Source organism: Cervus elaphus, chromosome 8, assembly GCF_910594005.1.
Source record: "Cervus elaphus chromosome 8, mCerEla1.1, whole genome shotgun sequence".
Taxonomy (NCBI): Eukaryota; Metazoa; Chordata; class Mammalia; order Artiodactyla; family Cervidae; genus Cervus; species Cervus elaphus.
The window spans coordinates 27,942,924-27,964,183 of NC_057822.1; the positions used below are offsets into that span (position 1 = coordinate 27,942,924).

Sequence of the window (21,260 nt, forward strand, 5' to 3'; positions counted from 1 at the left end):
CAGTCCCTGGCGGCGATGAGACAGAGCGGCGCCTCCCAGCCCCTGCTGATCAACATGTACCTGCCAGGTACCAGGGACCAGCTGGGGGCTGGAGGCACCGGGACCCGGGGCGGGAAATCTGGGTTAGGGCTTGGGACAGGGATGCTGGGGTCCAAGGGAAGGGGGCGCGGTCCAGAGACTCGGATCGCTGGCAGAACTGAGCCAGCTAGGGCATCAGGAAACCTTAAAAGCAGATGGAGCGCTTTGAGCTTTAAGTGTGAGGTCTAGAGGACTTGAAGTGAGCACAGTGAGAGCCTGGGAAGCCAGGAGCGCCGGCTCGGGGGCTGAAAGAGCCTGGTAAGGGAGCAGGGGTCTTCAGTGTTGCAAGGGACTGAGCGCGCGTGCAGTGTTGGGGGGCTGTGGTCAGCCGGGCGTGGCCCGGGCGCCCTCGTGGCTCCTCACCTCCGTGCTCCGAGCGTTCCCACCAGCCCAGCCTTCCAGGCGTCCCCTCCTCTCCGGTGGGCTCTGCGCGCTCCAGCTCGGCTGGCGCAAACCCCGCTCTGCTTTATAAGGCTCCCGCCGGCCCGTTCGGAAAGCGGATTTCCTTTTTCCTGGACGCGTTTCCTGACTTGGGCGTTATGGAGGGGCTCCGCGCGGCGCGCGCCCGGGCCAGGCTCCGGGAGGAGGAGCCGGACGAATAGGGCCCCCAGCCTCTCGCCCGGGAACCATGGCACCCCCCTCTTCCCCCTTGAGCCTTGGCCTGGGGGGCTTTCGGTCAAGTTGGCAACCTCCGCCTGGATCCGCTTGACTGTTTTCTCTCGCTGCCACAGATCCCGTCGGAGACGGTCTCTTCAAAGAAGGAAAGAGCCCGGGCTGGGGACCGCTGAGCCCCGCGGTACAGAAAGGTGAGCTGGCCGCCGGAGTGTACGGGCGGAGTCGAGGATGGGGTCCCGGGGCACCCGCCGCATACCGACAGGCGCCACTGTCACCCCAACGGCGGGTGGGCGCTCCCACCCCAACGGCGATGTGGAATGCTGGGCTTTGGGAAACGGCGGGTCCGGGCCTGATTGTGGGGAGGCTGGGGGGTGGGGGGTGGGAAACATTCATTTGGCCTTTGGCTCTGGTACCTTCTGAGACCCAGTGTTGATCCTGCAGGCCAGGGCAGGCTGAGAAGACCCTGCCGCCCCCACCCCACCCCACCCCGGCCCGGCCCGGCCCGCCCCTTTTCAGCTGGGAATGTTTTTCTCCTGCTCTGGTGCTTGGTATTCTTTCCCTACTGGCAGCAGGAGCACAAAGCTTGGACACCACCCAGCAAGGTGACCCCGGAGAAGTGCTTTCAGGCCACTCCAGGCTGAGTCACCATCAGCACCAGGGCCAGCGCCCACCTGCCTCACTGGCCTGGCCAGCCCGGCTCCGTGAGCCAAGTCCTCTAGGCCACTTCAGGTGTCACTTGCCTTTGGCTGGTCGCTAAATTACCCTTGGCTTTGCCATGCTGGCAGCGGGACCTGGCTGACCTACCAGGGAAAGCCTCCCCACTGGTCCCTGCTCAGTTGGTACCCTGTGCGTCGTCACTCAGTCATGTCTGACTCTTTGTGACCCTTTGGACTGTAGCCCGCCAGGCTCGTCTGTCCATGGGATTTTCCAGGCAAGAATTAGTGGAGTGGGTTGCCATTTTCTTCTCCAAGAGATCTTCCCGAACCAGAGATTGAATGTGAATCTCCTGTGTTTCCTGCATTGCAGGCAGATTGTTTACCGGGGGGCGGGGGGGGGGGGGGCGAAGCCCCACAGTTGGTACCCTAGATCTCATCAAGTGACCGATAATTACCATGACCAGGAAAACAAGGCCAGCAACTGCTTTATCTAAAAGGGAGCACAACACCCAACAGGAATGAGTTTCCAAGCCTCTACATCTCTCAGTACCAGATGCACATTTCCCCCACCCCTTGCTGTGCTTCTGACCCTAAAATGCAGTGTTCCTGACCTGGAGCCAGGGAGCCCCTCCCAGAGCTGGTGTGAAAGGATTGGGGTCAAAATTATGGTGGAGGGCAGCATCTGGGTTCTGAGGAAATCACTGAAAAAAGAAGAGAGCTTCACCAGGCTCAATTTAAAACAATAATCAGACAACTTCGAAGAAAATCCATTTTATTCTAAAAGAGTGTGTGTATACATGCTGGTAGGTGTGAGGACTGGGATGGGGTGGGGGTGTTGTGGGGGTAGGGGGGGTGGTGGGATTAGTTCTGTCAAGATTTTTCTCCACTTGTCTGACTGAGGCTCCAAGACAGAGAAACAGAAGTTCTCACTACCCACTTATCTGGGAAAACCTCCTGGCCCTTTCTAGCAACCCTGAAAATCTGGACAGGGCAGAAGGGCCTGGAGTTTGGCCAAAGATGGGCGGAGGCAGGGAGCCAAGCACAGAAGCATCTGGGTCTCCTCTCCTCAGAGCTGTGTATCGTGTCCCCTGGGAACTGCGACACCTTGGTACCCTGGGAATCCCGCCTGTTCCGAAAAAAAAAAAAAAAAAAAAGGCTGAACTGGAGTAGCCCCAGCACCAGACGCTGGCAAGGGTGGGAGACTTCAGAGGCTGCCGTTCCTCTCACACTTAGGGAACCACTGTCCCCATCCCAGTCTGACATGGTATCGCAAGGAAGCCATACATCAACTCTCTCCACCTCAGGCAGAGGTTTCAAGTGTATGCCTTGTCCCGTGGGCCGAGTGATCCCGCTGCAGGCCGACTTCTTCCCTCTGGATTTCTGGACATTGTCCAGCTGGGATGTGGCTAGCTAACCACCTATGTAGGCTACCCCGAGCGGTTATGCAGGCTCTGCACCCGGTAAGGGCTCTCAGGCCGAGGGGTGATATCCCGCCTTCGCTTACCTCCCAGAGCCCTGTGCCTTGGAGTACCGCTGCCCCCACACGGAAGAAGTGATGCTTTCCCTTCGCTCCCTACTTCTTGCAAAGCTGTGCGCCCGTGGGGTTGCGTTTCCATTGTGCGAAAGCGTGGTACTGCCTAGGGACGGTTTTGCTGATCATCTCCTCCCTGGCCAGCCGCTCCAGCTGTGCCGTTACTCAGCTGGACGTGCCCCTTTCCTCCCTGACACCGGCCCCCACATCCGACTTCGGCCGGGGGAGTGGTGGGTTCTCGCACCCCACCTCTTCCCCGCCGCTCGCCTCCCTCATCCCGCCTGTGGCTGACCGCCCCCTTCCCCACAGGCAGCGGCCAGATCCAGTTATGGCAGTTTCTGCTGGAGCTGCTGGCTGACCGCGCCAACGCCGGCTGCATCGCCTGGGAGGGCGGCCACGGCGAGTTCAAACTCACCGACCCGGACGAGGTGGCGCGGCGCTGGGGCGAGCGCAAGAGCAAGCCCAACATGAACTACGATAAGCTGAGCCGCGCGCTGCGCTATTACTACGACAAGAACATCATGAGCAAGGTGCACGGCAAGCGCTACGCCTACCGCTTCGACTTCCAGGGCCTGGCGCAGGCCTGCCAGCCGCCCCCCGCGCACGCCCACGCCGCCGCCGCAGCCGCCGCCGCGGCCGCCGCCGCGCAGGACGGCGCGCTCTACAAGCTGCCGGCCGGCCTGGCCCCGCTGCCCTTCCCCGGCCTCTCCAAACTCAACCTCATGGCCGCCTCGGCCGGCGTCGCGCCCGCCGGCTTCTCCTACTGGCCAGGCCCGGGCCCCGCCGCCACGGCGGCCGCCACCGCTGCGCTCTACCCCAGCCCGGGCTTGCAGCCGCCGCCCGGGCCTTTCGGCGCGGTGGCCGCGGCGTCGCATCTGGGGGGTCATTACCACTAGACCGGGTGCCCCGGGGGCCTCTCCCAGCCGCCGGGAGCCTCGCTCAATCCCACCCATATACGGGAGAGGAGGCCGGGGCCTCCCCCTCCGTTCTTTCCAGCTCAGATTTGATTCCACCCGCTGCACCCAGCCCCGGGCGGGAAGGGACTGACGTCGCCTCAGTCTTTCTTTACCACTGGATTTGCCCCCGCCTCGTCCCGCAGCCCCCGAGGGAGGGTGACTGTGCCCCCACTTCTAATCTTCTAGACCCCAGGTCCCTCCATCTCTCCTGATTTTCCCTCCCCTCCATCTGTGTTTCCCTCTGGCTCCTGGAAGCCCCTCTGATATGACCCCTCTCTCGAATTCCAAGTCTTTTCTCATTATTCCCCTCCTGGCCCCCCCCGCTCAGTCCACCTTCTCCTCTCCCGGCACCTCACACATTTCTAGGTAGCTTCCAGGCCCCCTTCCTTCCCACCCCCAACCCTCCTGCAGGACTGCAGTGTGTTTCTATTCCCTTCCAGACCTATTAAAGCTCCCAAGCTCCCCGCTGCTTCCTCTCTCTGTTCTTAGCTGCCCCAGAAACTTGAGGGGGGGGCGGTCGGGGCGGGGGTAGGGGCAGGAAGGTAACCAGACGCCCAGCTCAGGCGTGCGCAGAAAGGCCTGTCAAGGAAAAGCTCCAGAGAACGAGGGCAGGCAGGCTTAGGTTCTACTGGAGGGGAGCGCAGAGCTCCTAGTGAGTGGGTTCCAGCTGCAGCCCCCTCCTACCTCGCAACCGACCCCTTCTCCGCCTGCCTTGCTGGGCCTTCCGCTTGCCCCTTCTCACCTTACCCCATCCTGACTTCTCCCAACGCGCCCTGGCATCCCACCTACCCTCATCGCACCCATCCTTCCACAAGTTCCTTCCCTCATCCCAAACTCCACCCCAACTTATCTTCTCATCTTCACATCATCATATCCCTCAGTCACCATTTCATCCCCTTCCCCACCGCCCCTCTCCTCCCTATCCTACCCTCACTCAGACTTGTTTTCTCACTCCCACTCACCAACGCCCGCCCGCCCGCCCGCAGCATTTCCAACGTTCTCTTTTCTTTGGATCTGCGTTCTCATTTTCAGAGGGTAACCTCCCCTTCTGCGCTTGCCTCTCTCCCCTCCGGGCTTGCGGCTGCAAACCTCCTTCTCGCGGGTGGCGCGCGCCCTCTGCTGGTCTGAGGAAGATAAGCCAGAGCCGGGTTCTGCAGCTAAGCTGAGGATCCGACGTGTGAGCGTGCTCAGCCGCTTCAGTCGTGTCGACTCTTTGCGACCCTCTGGACTGTAGCCCGCCCGGCTCCTCTGTCCAGGGGATTCTCCAGGCAGCAATACTGAAGTGGGTTCCCATACCCTCCTCCAGGGGGTCTTCCCGACCCAGGGATCGAACCCTCGTCCTTTATGACTCCTGCAATGGCAGGCAGGTTCTTTACCACTAGCGCCACCTGGGAAGCCTTCAGGCCAAGTTTAGCTTTCAGAGAGGAGGGCAAAGGGAGGAACCCTAGCCCTGCACCCCAGGTCCCACCTCGCGAAACCTGAGAAGTGGATCAATTGATGGTCCTCCTGGCTGAGCCATTTTCTTCACCACCTGAGGCTTTTCTGAGTACTGTGCCCACCCGGGGCCACAGCTCTTATGCTTTCTTCACGCCTCTTACAAAACCTGTAGGCAGGAAAACTGCCTTAAACTCGTTCCCTTAGACGGAAACAACACAGAGGGCAGGCCTTCTCCGTGGTCCTCGTGTTTCTTTCCCCGGGGCCATATCCCTCCTGGACCGAAGGTTCCTCACTTGTTGCCTGGAGACTGCCTGAGGCAGTCAAGGAGATTTCCCTGTGCCCCGTGGGCAGGAAATGCAGGGGGAAGGCAGGTCAATTATTAATAAGTGCAGGGAGAGCCTGAATGCTCCTTCCCAAAGGGAATGAAATCATTGAGGTCCATCTAGGGAAAGAGTATTTCTTTTCATCTTCACTTAATTTTTTTCTGGTTTTCTAAATAACACACTCAGCATAGAAAATTTGAAAAATAGACAAGGCCTCCATTAAATACCAGTTGAATGAAATATGTAATGAAACATGGGGAGAAGTCACCTACCATCTCATTACACAGAGGTCACTGTTTATAACCCTTTGTCATAATCACCTTCCTTTTCTCTACGCCCTGTGGAATTAAATGGTGCCTGCTTTAGTCCCTTTCTGGAGAAGGAAATGGCAACTCACTCCAGTATTCTTGCCTGGAGAGTTCCATGGATAGAGGAGCCTGGCGGGCTACAATCCATGGGGTTGCGAAGAGTCGGACATGACTGAACAACTAGCACACGCCTAGTCCCTTAACATTCTGGCATCAGCACGTTCCATGTTGCTATGCTCTGTAGACCTCATGAGGTGGACGGGTGGGATCATGCATTTCAGGCAGCAGATGGCCAGGGGAGGAGTCTATCCTGGTGAGGAACTCAGTGACTCGAAGGGAGAGGCAGAGGGCCTCTCTGCAGAGAGTAGAAGCTGAGGGGAAAGAAAGAATACACAAGGGAGACAGAACCAGGTTCCAGAAATATCTGGGCTGCTAAGAATTGTGGGTTGAAGGTAAAAAGGTGAAATTTCCTGGCAAGGAGTATGAGTGTTTTAGTTACAACACTTAGCGGTGTCTTAGTTACAATATTACATGGGAGACTGAAAGCTAAATGCAGAAAAACCATTGTGTTCTGAGGATGCATTGATGCAGCTATGGCCACCCTGGAATGAAGGAAATGATCCACTTGCTGTAGTGATTGTGCCCCTAGGACTTCCCCGATGTTCCAGTGGTTAAGAATCCACCTGCCAATGCAAGGGACATGGGTTGCATCCCCGGTCCAGGAAGATTCCACTTGCCAAGGAACAGCTGAGACCCTGCATCACAACTACTGAACCTGTGCTCTAGAGCCCACAAGCCACAACTACTGAAGCCCACGTGCCACAGAGCCTGTGCTCCACAACAAGAGAAACCACTGCAATGAGCAGCTCATACACCACACCTAGAGAGTAGCCGCTGTGCGCTGCAACTAGAGAAAGCCCACATGCAGCAACTAAGATTCAGCGCAAAAAAATAAATTTAAAAAAATGATTGTGCCCCCAGCATGTAGTACACGGTGTTATTAATAGATAACACCTTCAGGAGAAGATCAAATGGAGAACAGATAGAATAGTGGACCCACCAAGTGAAGAAGGAAGAATGCTGGAAAACCAACCATGGGAAATGTGGTCTGGGAAATCACAGTAGGGAATGAGACACAGAAGCTGTCCTCAATTATTCAGAGAGCTTTCTTGTGGCAGAGCACCCAGACGTGTGTACTGGGACACATGGTAGAAAGCTACAGTGAGGCAGATATGTCAACTTGATCTCATGAAGAACCTTCTGCCATGGACCTTGACGAGGAGTGCTTTGTCACTGGACTACTAACCTTCCTTGGAAGGTTGAGAGGGGAGGTGGGTTAGCTTACTTTGAGATTCAAAGTCCTGCGAGTGAGTTGGTAAAGGAGGGATTTGGGCATCATTGGGAAGCCAGGGGAAGTGTTAGATTAGACGGTTTTCTTACCTATGGGCTTCCTGGGTGGCTCCGATGGTAAAGAATCTGCCTGCAATGCGAGAGACCTGGGTTTGATCCCTGGGTGGGAAGATCCCCTGGAGAAGGAACGGTTACCCACTCCAGTATTCTGGCCTGGAGAATCCCATGGACAGAGGAGCCTGGGTGGGCTACAGCCCGTGGGGTCACAAAGAGTTGGACACAACTGAGTGACTTTCACTGTCACTTTTTCTTACCTATGACATCACATCTTTAGAGCTCACCCTGCCCTCTATTCTTTCCTTCACACAAGCCAGTTTGGGAAGCTTATAGGATGGGGCATTAGAAAACCTGAGTTCTGGTCGTAGATTGACAACTGACTTACTATTTAACCCTCAGATAATTCTTCTGGGATTCCATTTACTGTCGTCTTGGATTGATTCCATTCCACCCAAGCCCTGATGGAGCCACACTCTTACCACACTCAGCTTCCTGATGACCCAGGCCTGTCCTTACTGACCCTTAACCCCTTGGTCTTTGGCTCTCCAAGGTATTGATCCCACCATTGCTACTCTCTCCCAGTCCAGGGTACAGCCCCTCTTTCATTCCCTGAAGGTCTGAGCCTTTTCTCTCTTTCTTCATTCATGTCACTGGCAAAGATATGGCTCACTCACCACCCCACCCCCTGCCATGCACTTGCATGACAGAGTTTACAAAGCACCTTCACATCCATTGATCTATTGATCCTGTCCAGGGTCAGGGAGGAAGACAGAGGGGCCTAGATGGCTTTATCCACTCGGAGGATAAGTAAACCAAAGCCCAAGATGTTACGAAACTTGGCCAAAGTCTCAGGGCTTGTCCCAGGACCAGGTTCCTCACCAGGCCTTCTCCCAGTGCTCTGAGTGGTTTCTCCATAGTCCGAGGTGGCCTTGGTCACCGTGTTTATAGGATCACTCCCCCATCCTCCCAGGATCACACAGACCCGTGTCTTCTCCACTAATGTGTGCTCCTTGAGACCAAGCTCCACTTGCCTTCACTTGGCAGATGGAATCAGAAGTCCAACTAGCATGCCGTGTGAGGACATCCATAGCCACATGCTCTAGACCTGCGCAGCCACAGAGCAGTGATGCCACCCAGGGCACTGAGGCCTACAGATCACCTGCTCGTACATCAGCCCATGTGACCACAGGCAGACACCAAAATGGGTTGCTGTGATGTACTTTTCTAGCCTTCATTCCTTCATATTCCCTTTAAAGTATCTTTTACATGCAGTTCACTTCAACCTGTTCCTTAACCTTTTCTATAATTCACAGCAAGTAGAACTGCTGATAATAAAATATTTGCCTGCCATTCATTGAACCTGACTCTGTGCCGTGCTCTGCCCCATGCTAATACTTTACCTGTGGTCTTTCTTTGCCCTGGCCACACCTTGCCAGGTGGGGATGGTTATCTCCACTTTCAGGTGAGGAAACTGAGGCTTTGAGAAGTTGACTGCCTGGCTCAACCTGCGACCCCATAGCTCAAGTCCTCACCCATCACACCAGCTCCTCTCTCACTGGGGCCTTCCTGGAAAGCCTCCTCCTTGTGTGGAGGTGACCTGCAACCCACTGAGGGGTTAAGTCTGAAGTCACATGGTGAGAAAGGGCAGAGCAGAATCTGATCCCAGTCTGATTTCAGAGGCTATGAGTTCTCTTAACCACTAGGGATGTGAAAGCTTTATATGCTAAGGTGTCCTAGAAGTAATAATAATAAAACTAATACTTATTGAACATCTGCATGTCAGGCATTATTTAAGGAGCTTTACATTCATTCAGTCCTCACAACCCTTTGGAGTTGGGTTTAGTATTATTCCCATTCTATAGATGAGGAAAAGTCGAGACGCAAAAATATTAAATAAATTGCTTGCAGTCACAGTGCTGCTAAATGGCAGCAAGGTGATTCAAGCCCAAGCAGCCCAGTTTTCACTTCCTTCCCCATCCCTTATTCCCTTGATCCTTTCTCATGGAAAACCGAGCAGATTCTGAGATTCTGAGAAGCCCAGGGAGTGGCAGGATAATTTTCCCAAATCTCAGCCCAATCCTAGGCTAGGTTCCCAATTTCAGTACTCACCTTGATTCCAGACAAATTACAGAGTGAGAAATACATTTTATTTTTGTTTTATTTTTTAACACCAAAAACATTTTGTATTGGGGTAAGTGTAGTCGATTAACAAAGTTGTGATGGTTTCAGGTGAACAGTGAAGGGACTCAGCCACACATACACATGTATCCATTCTCCCCTGAACCCCCCTCCCATCCAGGCTGGCACATAACATTGAGCAGGGTTCCATGTGCCATACAGTAAGTTTTTGCTGGTTATCCATTTTAAAAATAGTCATGTGTACCTGACCTTGCCAAGGTCCTTAAATATCCCTTCCCCCCAGAAACCATGAGTTCATTTTCTAAGTCTGTGGGTCTCTGAGAAATACATTTTAGAATCTGTGGCCAGTGTGACCCCTGCATTTATCTCAGATGGCATGATGGAGTAGAGGGAGTCCAGAAGGACATGGATTCAGGCGCAACCTCTGCCTATCTCCTGTGGGAAAGAGAGGGCTACTTGCTCTCTCTGAGCCTCACTGTCCTCATCTGTAAAATGGAAACACTGGTTATATCCACCTTGTTGGTTTGCTGCCATGGGCAGAGCATATGCCCATAGATCCCAGCACTGAGGACCATTCCATAACTACCATCCCCCAGCACTGACCAGCCCAGAACAGCCCCCTGCTCTGGGGGCTCACACCACCTTCCCCAGTCTAATCCCCCCAGCACTGCACCCAACTTCTTCTATGAGTCAGAGAAGATTCTTCTGTGAGGTTGGGGGAGGAGGAAGTAGCTGAGGGAGGCTGGAAGGCCGGATCCTGGGTTCCATTTTCTGGTAGAGGAGGCCAGGTTGCTTAGCAACACAGCAGGAAGTTATCACGGAGGCTCCAGACAGGGCTATCTTTTTCTATTCTGCAACATAGAGAATCTGGGGCGACATTAGATGGGGAGGTGAATGGGGAAATCGGGAAGGGTCCCAGGCTCTGATAACCTCTAGACTTCATTCTCCTTTTCTATGATCACCTTTCCAGTTCTTCAGTTCATTCCTCTTGGTTTTCTACCGTTGACAAGCAGACAGAGAGACAAGTTCTAGGGTCCATCCTCTACACGCGTGTGTCCACTGGCCGTGTCTGTAACCATGTGCCAAAAGGGCTAGATTTGGGACCCCTTTATATGTGTACTGTGCTTTACAGTTAGCAAAGCACATCCATATGTATGATTTCATCAGATACAATAGCCTCTTCAATTCCCATATGACAGATGAGGGGAAAAAGTCTGAAGGTCCCCCCGTGAGGAAACGACAGGGCCCAGATTTGCTGCAAATCTCAGCACGTTTCCACTACATATTGCAGCATGGATGTTAGTACAGCATCGGCCCACTGTTGTGCCTGCTGTTTCGTGTTCTCACAGTTTGAGGATTCTTCATGCCGAGAGTCCTGAGGTGCCCCCAGTGAGCATCCTTCCCCACCCTTCATCACAAAGCAGGTGAGTGGAGGAGGCAGGCCCAGCTGTTCTTCACTGCTGGGTCAGGGGGCATCCTTGGAGTGGAGAGTCCCACGAGAGGCCTGGTCTCCTGGCCCAAATGCCTAGACTCAGGAATACTGCTGGGCTGGGCCAGGCTGGCACAGGCATCTAACTCACCAGCAGCTGTAGCAAGTCCCCTGGCTGGCATTCCAGAGAGAGGCACGTGGGTCCCACTGGGGCCGAGGCCTGGCAGTAAGGAGTAAACACATATCACCCAGGTCACAGATTGCTCATGGGAGGCCCAGGCCTCTAGGGCTCCCTACTGCCTTGGGGGCCAGCAGAGCTGGTCAGAGCAGCTTAAGGTCCCCTTCTGGACCCTGTGTTGGTCCCTTGATCCCTCTGTCAAAATATATTAATAGTGCTGACTACCATAGCAATGGTTGTTACTCCAAAAACAGTAATATTGTCATTCTTATTATAGCCATTTGCTAAGACATCACAAATCTGAGTTTCTTGTTTCCATCTGATAGATGAGAAAACTGACATTCAGAGACGTTGAATAACTGTCTTAGATCAACTTTTAGTAAATGTAGAGTAGGCACTCATACCTCTGGCTCCTAGTCTTTTGTTCTGTACATCATATAACACTGCTTTCAAATGTCAGGAGGGAAAAAGGAGTCCCAGAGGAGCATTCAGCCACTTTATCCTCTGTCCCCAACTTGTACCTGCCCAGGATCATGGCTCAGTTGGTGTTCCACAAGGAACGGCAATTTGAAAAATTATTTTGATTAAAGCTTTATCAACTTCCAAAAAATGATTTGAGAAGACTTACTATATAGCCACTGCTGCTGCTGCTAAGTCGCTTCAGTCGTGTCTGACTCTGTGCAACCCCGTAGACGGCAGCCCACCAGGCTCTGCCATCCCTGGGATTCTCCAGGCAAGAACACTGGAGTGGGTTGCCATTTCCTTCTCCAATGCCTGAAAGTGAAAAGTGAAAGTGAAGTCGCTCAGTTGTGTCTGACTCTTTGTGACCCCATGGACTGCAGCCTACCAGGCTCCTCTGTCCATGGGATTTTCCAGGCGAGAGTACTGGAGTGGGGTGCCATCGCCTTCTCTGTACTATATAGCAGTATACATAAAACAGAATATTCAGCTTTAAAAGACAAAAAAGCAAGTTTTGCAATATGAGAAACATTCCCATAAGTCGGACAAGGCAGTGGTGTCTTTTTTACCCCTTCTAACCTTGTCATCATTGCTACTACTGAACATTCTAATGGAAGTCCTAGACAACACAATAAGACAAGAAAAGTTATCTGCTATATGCAAATATTAGGTAGGAAGATTTCAAAATGTCCTAGTTTGCAGACAATATGATTGCTTCCCTAGAAAATCTAAGAGACTTGACTGGAAATCAATTAGAACTAATGAAAATAGTATATCCAGTAAGATACAAGGTTAGTACACAAAAACTTCTGCTTTTTCCATACTGTGTAGAAATAAGGAAAAGAATTGGGAATGACAGATTTACAAGAGCAGTAAAAATACATTCCCAGGTGAACCTAATGGAATACATGGGAAATATCTAAATGGAAAAATAAAACTATAAATATTCACTAAGGAATATAAAAGAAGACCCGAATACATAGAATACTTAGCATGCTTCTGGGTGGAATGATTCATTATTATAAAATGTCAGATCTGTCCAAATTCATCTATAAACTCTTAAGTCTCAATCAAAGTCCCAAGATTTTTTCTCCAAAGGGATTTTATGGAAACTGACAGGCTTGGCTCTAAAGTTCTTCTGGATGATGTATTTGGGGGACTTCCCTGCTGGTCCGGTGGTGGTTAAGAATCTGCCTTCCAAAGCAGGGAATGTGGGTTCAACCCCTGGCTGGGGAACTATGATGCCACATTCTTCGGGTTAAGGAGGCCTGCACGCTGTAGCTACTGTGTGCAGTGCCTCAACTAGAAAGCCCATGAGACATAGTTAGAAAGAAGCCTGCAGGATGCAACAAAGACCTGGCATAGCCAAAAATAAATAAATATTAAAAAAAAAAAAAAGAATAGCCACGAAAGTCTTAGCAAAAGAACAAGGAGCATACCACAAAACTACAGTCATTTTATCAGAGGTGTGGTTTAGCACAGCAGGAGTCACATAGACCAGTGGAACCCAGGAGAGCCTTGAAAACAGACCCATGGACATGTGAAAATTTCATAAAAGATAGAGATGGAATACACTGGAAGAAAAGGAAGACTGTTCAAAAGATGGTGCAACCTGTCATTCATTTGGGGAAAATAGTTCTCTCTCTCCTTCTCACTACATACAAAAAAAAATTCCAAAATAAATTAATGAAATAAAGACACTATTAAACATACTATAAAAATACCAGAATAAAATTCAAAAACAGAACAAATCCTAATCTCCAAATCCAGCATAAAACAAGAACATTCAAAAAGAGAAGAGGAATATCAAATATCTGGGAGGAGTTAGTTACCACAGTTGTGTCCTAAAGATATATATTTAATTGTATACTTGTTGACAACCAAAGCAAAACATGGAAACTGTCACTACTTTGGTTCATTTACCCATTTTTCATTTATTGAGATCTACTGTCAGTTCATTTCAGTTCAGTCGCTCAGTTGTGTCTGACTCTGCAATCCCATGGACTGCAGCATGCCAGGCTTTCCTGTCTATCACCAACTCCAGCAGCTTCTCAGACTCATATCCATCGAGTCAGTGATGCCATCCATCCATTGCATCCTCTGTCATCCCCTTCTCCTTCTGCCTTCAATCCTTCCCAGTATCAGGGTCTTTTCCTATGAGTCAGATCTTCGCATCAGGTGGCCAAAGTGTTGGAGTTTCAGCTTCAACATCAGTCCTTCCAATGAACACCCAGGACTGATCTCCTTTAGGATGGACTGGTTGGATCTCCTTGCAGTCCAAGGGACTCTCCAAGAGTCTTTTCCAACACCACAGTTCAAAAGCATCATTCTTCAGTGCTCAGTTTTCTTTATAGTCCAACTCTCACATCCATACATGACTACTGGAAAAACCATAGCCTTGACTAGATGGACCTTTGTTGGCAAAGTAATGTCTCTGCTTTTTAATATGCTGTCTAGGTTGGTCATAGCTTTTCTTCCAAGGAGTGAGTGTCTTTTAATTTCATGGTTTCAGTCACCATCTGCAGTGATTTGGGAGCTCAAGAAAATTAAGTCTGTCATTGTTTCCCCATCTATTTGCCATGAATGATAGGACGAGATGCCATGATCTTAGTTTTCTGAATGTTGAGCTTTAAGCCCACTTTTTCACTCTCCTCTTTCACTGTCATCAAGAGGATCTTTAGTTCCTCTTCACTTTCTACCATAAGGGTGGCGTCATCTTCATATCTGAGGTTATTGATATTTCTCCAGGCAATCTTGATTCCAGCTTGTGCTTCATCCAGTCCAACATCTCACATGATGTTCTCTGCATATAAGTTAAATAAGCAGGGTGACAGTATACAGCTTTGAGGTACTCCTTTCCCATTTTGGAACCAGTCCGTTTTTCCACGTCCTGTTCTAACTGTTGCTTCTTGACCTGCATACAGATTTCTCAGGAGGCAGGTCAGGTGGCCTGATATTCCCATCTCTTGAAGAATTTTCCACAGTTTGTTGTGATTCACACAGTCAAAGGCTTTAGCGTAGTCAATGAAGCAGAATTAGATGTTTTTCTGGAGTTCGCTTGCTTTTTCTATGATTCAACAGATGTTGGCAATTTGATCTCTGGTTCCTCTGCCTTATCTGAATCCAGCTTGAACATCTGGAAGTTCTCGGTTCATGTACTGTTGAAGCCTGGCTAGGAGAATTTTGAGCATTACTTTGCTAGTAATGATCTACTCTTCAGGTGCTGCGCTAATTCTCATTGTTTAAAGAAAAGATATGAAGAAGCTAATGTGAAGTGGAATATTTTCCCTAGCTTTATTGTTTGTATAAGTATCAATGGGTGTTCCTCAGCACTTATGTGAAAGATAGAGAAATGTTCTTTAAATGGCCTTAGATGGATCCTTGTAAGAGTGTGTACGTGTGCATGCCCATGCTCTCTGTGTGTGCTTGTATTACACATGTGTTGTGCATGTACACACATCCATGCCTGCTGGGATAGAAAGGGGTCTCACTTCTCTTGTCCAGCAAGGGACATTCTTAAATCCTAGGGATCTGGAAATAGCTTGAAGAGGAGGAAGGGAGTGAAGTGACTTTGGAGACATGTGAAAGAGGAGGAGGGCAGGGCTGTAGATGTGTGCTTCTCCTTTTCCAGACACTGGAAAAGGAGTGTCACTTTTTCCCATTTCCTTCTTTCCTTTTATTTGTCTTCTATCTCTTTTTCTTTACAATTTTTCTTCTTTTTTTAGGTAATAACAATAGTTTAGTTTGTTGTAATTAACTAAAAAGCTCAGAAAAGTATAAAGAAGAAAGTAAAACTGGTCTTTTAAAATCCTCCCACTTAGTGAGAACAACTATTAAAATTTTAGGCTTCCCCGATGACTCAGTGAGTAAAGAATCCACCTGTAATGTAGGAGACATAGGTTCAATCCCTGGGTCAGGAAGATCCCCTGGAGGAGGAAATGGCAACCCACTTCAATATTCCTGCCTGGAGAATCCCATGGACAGGGTCTCAAAGAGTCGGACACAACTGAGTGACTAAACAGACAAAAACATCCTAAAACTTGGCATTGCTGCACATACACATACACACAGATTCAGTATATATCTGTTGATTAAGGGCAGGAAGAGAAGGGGGCAGCAGAGGATGAGATGGTTGGGTGGCATCACCGACTCAACGGACATGAGTTTGAGCAAACTCTGGGAGATGGTGAAAGACAGGGAAGCCTGGCGTGCTGCGGTCCATGGGGTCACAAAGAGTCAGACACGCTGAGAGACTGAACAATAACAATTGATTGCCTACTGCCAGGTGCCGGGAATCTAGCAGTGAACAAGATAGACCATTTATTGACAGGATACAAAATAAGTAACAAAAAATTATCAGGCAGGAAAAATGTCATGAAGAAATCAATCTGAGGTATGTGATGAGGGGTGACTATGGGGCAGATTGAAATGAATTCATCAGGAAGAGGTAGCTGTTAAGTGGAGGATCTGAATGACAGGAAAAGGACAGCTATTTAAAGATCTCTCTCTCTCTCACACAAATGGGACCACATTGTTTTCAACCCGCTATTTTCACTTTGTCATGGTCATTTTTAATATAGATTAATGTACTATTTTTAATGGTTCATAATATCCCAATGAATATTGATTTGTCACAGTTTACTTCGTCTCCTACTGATGCAACCAATTTTTTATTTTTATAAACAATGTTATGATAAGTATCCTTGTATCATGTCTTTTTCCACTTATCACCTTAGGGCAAATTTCTGGAAATGCAGTAGTTGGGACAATAAGTATACTGCCTTTCACATTTTGATCCACAGTCAAGTAGCTCTCCAAAAATACTGGACTAATGTATATGGCAACAATAGTGCAAGGAAGTGCACATTTCCCCATTTTTTTTAAAATCATGGTTGGGATTTTCTATTTTTATGATCTTTGTCAGTGATGCAATATCCCACTACTGTTTTGACTTGAGTTTCTTTAGTTAATAGTGAAGTCAAGTATCTTTTTTGTGCTTATTGATTATCTATATTTTGTGTGAATTACCTCTTCACAGTTTTAACTATTTTTCTATTGAAAATATATTGTGTTACAATTATGTTCTCTCAGATTGTCACTTGTTTCTCAATCTTGTTTATGGCCATTCTTTTTCTCTGTGTCTCTAACATTCAACTTAAGTGGAATCAATCTTTTTCTTTAAGATTTCTCCACGTCTAAAAAGATGTTCTCTACCCAACCCAATCATGAGAAATGCGGGGCTGGAAGAAGCACAAGCTGGAATCAAGATTGCTGGGAGAAATATCAATAACCTCAGATATGCAGATGACACCACTCTTATGAGAAAGTGAAGAAGAACTAAAAAGCCTCTTGATGAAAGTGAAAGACGAGAGTGAAAAAGTGGACTTAAAGCTCAACATTCAGAAAACTAAGATCATGGCATCTGGTCCCATCACTTCATGGGAAATAAATGGGGAAACAGTGGCTGACTTTATTTTGGGGGGCTCCAAAATCACTGCAGATGGTGATTGCAGCCATGAAATTAAAAGATGCTTACTCCTTGGAAGGAAAATTATGACCAACCTAGACAGCATATTAAAAAGCAGAGACATTACTTTGTCAACAAAGGTCTGTCTAGTCAAGGCTATGGTTTTTCCAGTAGTCAAGTATGGGTGTGAGAGTTGGACCATAAAGAAAGCTGAGCGCCAAGGAATTGATGCTTTTGAACTGTGGTGTTGGAGAAGACTCTTGAGAGTCCCTTGGACTGCAAGGAGATCCAACCAGTCCATCCTAAAGGAAATCAGTTCTGGGTGTTCATTGGAAGGACTGATGTTAAAGCTGAAACTCCAATATTTTGGCCACCTGATGTGAAGAGCTGACTCATTTGTAAAGACCCTGATGCTGGGAAACATTGAAGGCAGGAGGAGAAGGGGACGACAGAGGATGAGATGGTTGGATGGCATCACCGACTCAATGGACATGAGTTTGGGTAAACTCCGGGAGTTGGTGATGGACAGGGAGATTTGGCGTGCTGCAGTCCATGGGGTTGCAAAGAGTCGGACACGACAGAGCGAGTGAAGTGAACTGAACTGACCCAACCCAAGATGCAATAATAATATTATAAACACATGTTTTATTCAAGTATTTTGTTTAATATTAGATTACTATCACATATTAATTACTATTTTCTAATTATGCAAATAATATTAATACATTGTTGCAAAAATTAAACTCCATAGATAAGGCAAAAGTCCCCTAGACAACATCAATCCCAGTTCCTTCCCAGAAGTCACTTAATAAGAGTGATCTGTATCTTTCTTAAGCTTCTATTATACACACACAAACACACAGAAATTACAGTTTGATTTGTTTTGCTTTTGCATAAATGATATGGTACTATGTATATTGCTATGCAACTTTTAATGATACTATGTGTTTTGGAGATCTTTCACTTTGGTATGTACAGTCCAGTCCATCCTTTTAAACTGAATATTATATCAAAGCATTTTTAATTTCTAACCTACTGGTGGATATTTAGGCTGAGTTCAATTTCTCTCTCTCTAAACAGTAATACAATAAACAAATCTTTATCATGTCTCTTTGTACATTTAAGTATTTCTCTAGGGTCAATACTAGAAATTGGAATTCCAGGGTAGAAAATATATGCAGTTGAATTTCTAATAGATACTTTCAAATTGTTCTCTCTTCTAAGGCTTGTATAATTTTTTTTTAATTTTTTCATCAATTTGGAACTTATTTGGGGGCTAAGAATGAGGAAGGATTGATCTTTTTTCTTCATATAAATGACTATCCAGTTATACCAAAAGCATTTACTGACTAATCTACCTTTTTTCCCAATGGATCTGAAATGGTGCCTTTATCATCTATTAAATTCCCACCTATGCTGGAGTTTAGTTTGGGATTATCTGTCCTGTTCTACTGATACATCTGTTCCTACATCAGTGCCTTATGCTTTAGCGACCTTAGCTCTTTAGTAAATTTTAGTATATGGTAGGGCAAGCCTTCCAGCATTACTCTTATTTCTTATGCTTTTCTTGATGTCCTGCATTTTTCTGGGGTAATATGTAAGCTTTTTAAAAAGGAGTAAAATGTATAAAGGTTATAAAGAAATATCCCTTTTCATATTTACATTATTTATCATCACCCCTCCTTCCTTTTAGATTGTCATACATAAAAATGCATGCAGAGAGACTAATTTTATGATGTATTGTCTTGAAGCCAAATATCAGTCACAGGGGGAGGTGAAGCAATGGGGCAGGGGAAAGTTGTAAAAGGGGAGTAACTATGGTGGGCAATGTCACCAAGTAGAGATCTTGGGAGCAGCTATCTGCTAAAGAATTAGAATCCAGGGGAAAAGAAATCCCCTGGAAGCCCAAAATGAGTTGGGAGAATTTTAAGCCAGAAACTAAGAGGTTAAACCTGAATGCCTAGGAAAAAAAGGAAAGTGGGGTGCTAGAGTACAAAGCCAGACAGCCAGTCTGCAAGTGTAAAAGAGAGATTGCTTCTAAAAGCCTTATCAGAATATTAAACTCAGATCAAAGGAACTTGAATCCTGCGACTGTGCTCTGCAGTTTATCTGTCTTATACTCAATCTTTAATCACACTGAACTAAAACACTTTTTGTATGCCTCATTTATACACCTAACCTGTGTGAGCATAGATGATCTTCTTCTTGGCTGTCTGACAAGATGCTGAAAGGGAAGGTAATGGTCTTTATATATATATATATATAGTTATATATAAAGTTATATATAAAATTATATATATATATATAATTTATTTATTTGACTGTGCCAGGTCTTAGTTGTGGCATGTGGGATCTAGTTCCCTGACCAGGGATCGAACCCTGGGCCAACTGCCCTGGGAGCTTGAAGTCTTAGCCACTGGACCACCAGGAAAGTCCCAGTAATGGTCTTAATAAAGGTCTTTAAAGTTTAACCTCTGTTGTCTTGAGGCCACTCATGGCAAGTGCTGTTTATGGTGTATAAAGGGGTCAGGAGTTGCACTTAAATTGGGGCACATGAAGAAGGCCAGGCCTCCAAACCTGGCTGCCAGATGTCCCTGGTCATGGTGGCATGGTCAGAGGGACTGCTTTGGCAGCCTCTGTAGTAGAAATCTTCTGGAGATGCCCATCTGGGTGCCCGTGGCAGAGTCCTGGCCACAGGATGTCCCCTTGGATACTGCCAGATGCTCTGGTTGCTGAGCACCCTGCCTGGCAGGCAAAGCAGTTACCATGACAACCACACACACACACACACACACACACATACACACACACCCCTGTGATTTTTTGTGTTTCTCCTTTCCCATTAAGTATCAAGGTATTCCAGGGACAGGCAGGCATAGCTCTCAGAACAGAACGTCCTCTGCTCCCGGAAGCAGGGCAGGGAAGGAAAGTGGAGATGTGTATATGTTATGATTAAATGAGACTTCATCAGTGTAAATGCCTATGTACCTGCTTCTGTGTTCAAATGTGTTGTATATCAATGCATGTATCAGCATGTATCATGCAAATGGTCCGATCACAGTTTATCTGCCCATTTGTTTCCTACTCCCCTCCCTCTCTGTTGCCCCTGTGCTGTAAGAATCACCCAGCCCTCCAACCTTTGCTGAGCAAAAGTGCTGAGTCATGACTCCAGCTGGGTTTCTTTCTCCTATCCTCCATCTCCAATCTTTCCTCAGCCCACCCCTCCCTCATTCCTGCTGGACTCTCTGGGCCCTCTTCACCACCTCTGTCCTAAGCCTGGACTCCTTTTCCCAGAGGTTCACTTCTGGGCAGTCAAGAGACGGCAGGTCACTCTGTTTCTGCATTTACTCCCTTCCACTTTGCCTTCTCAAAAGACTGCTCCGAGTCCTTCTCTTAATGACCACCTTCTCCCTGAGAAAACAGGAATCTGACCAAGTTTGACCCAGGAGGCTAATTCTTCCACGTATTCGTGCTGATCCTCCTCCGGTCCCTCACTACTTAATCGGATTATGGCAATGTCTCATGCCTGGGGCGTGGCAAGGAAGGTGAGATTTAATTTGCCACTGGGCACTGAGGCTTTTTTCTCATTCTAGGTCTCCAAATGCCAGACCACAGGTTCTTGGAGGCAAGCGCGCTGTCGCCCACCTGTATGTGTGTGTGTCCGAGAGAGCATAGGAGTGTAGTAATAGAAGGGTGCTGTGTCTATGCGTTCAGGGGCAGAATTTAGAGACCCTTCCCCAAGGATGTTTGAGGGTCTCTGTAGGCTCTCGAGTCTCTTTCCCATCCCCGTTGGGCTCTTCTAACACAGAAATCCCACTCAAATAGTCTCGATAACTAGTTCCAAATAAGAGGGACCAAGATTGTTCTCTGCAACCTCCCCGCCAGAGGTGAGAGAGTGGAAAGTGCTCCCTCCTCCCCCGCCCCGCCCCGCCTGTTCAGTCTGGTTACTATGGCGACAGCCGCGGGGTGACCCAAGTGCTCCTCCCTCTCTCCTTCCATACCTAGAGAGATGACGGCACCGCGCTGACTGCGCCAAATTCCAGCCAATGGGCGACTGCTCCCGCCTTTCCTTCCACCAGCTCTCCCCACCTCCCCCCGGGGAACTCGATTCACAAATCTGGACTGGGGATTTCCGGCTACTGGCCGGTTGAGAGGGCGCTGGGCAGAGTCCGGGGAAGAGTTGAGATCTGTCTTCCTAGGAGGACAGTCTTCCTGGGTTCTTGGGCCAGACTCCTGTAACTTACCACCAGAAAGGATCACATCTACTCCCAAATTAT

General features: G+C 48.4%; 1 protein-coding gene across 1 annotated transcript; it reads left to right on the forward strand.

Moving 5' to 3' along the window:
• On the forward strand, positions 1–3,776 carry FEV (FEV transcription factor, ETS family member). The gene is made up of 3 exons (XM_043910609.1): positions 1–67; positions 810–884; positions 3,190–3,776. Exons 1-3 carry the CDS (start codon positions 16–18, stop codon positions 3,774–3,776), a joined length of 714 nt encoding a protein of 237 aa, XP_043766544.1. The 5' UTR covers positions 1–15.
• The last annotated feature ends 17,484 nt before the right edge of the window (positions 3,777–21,260 follow it).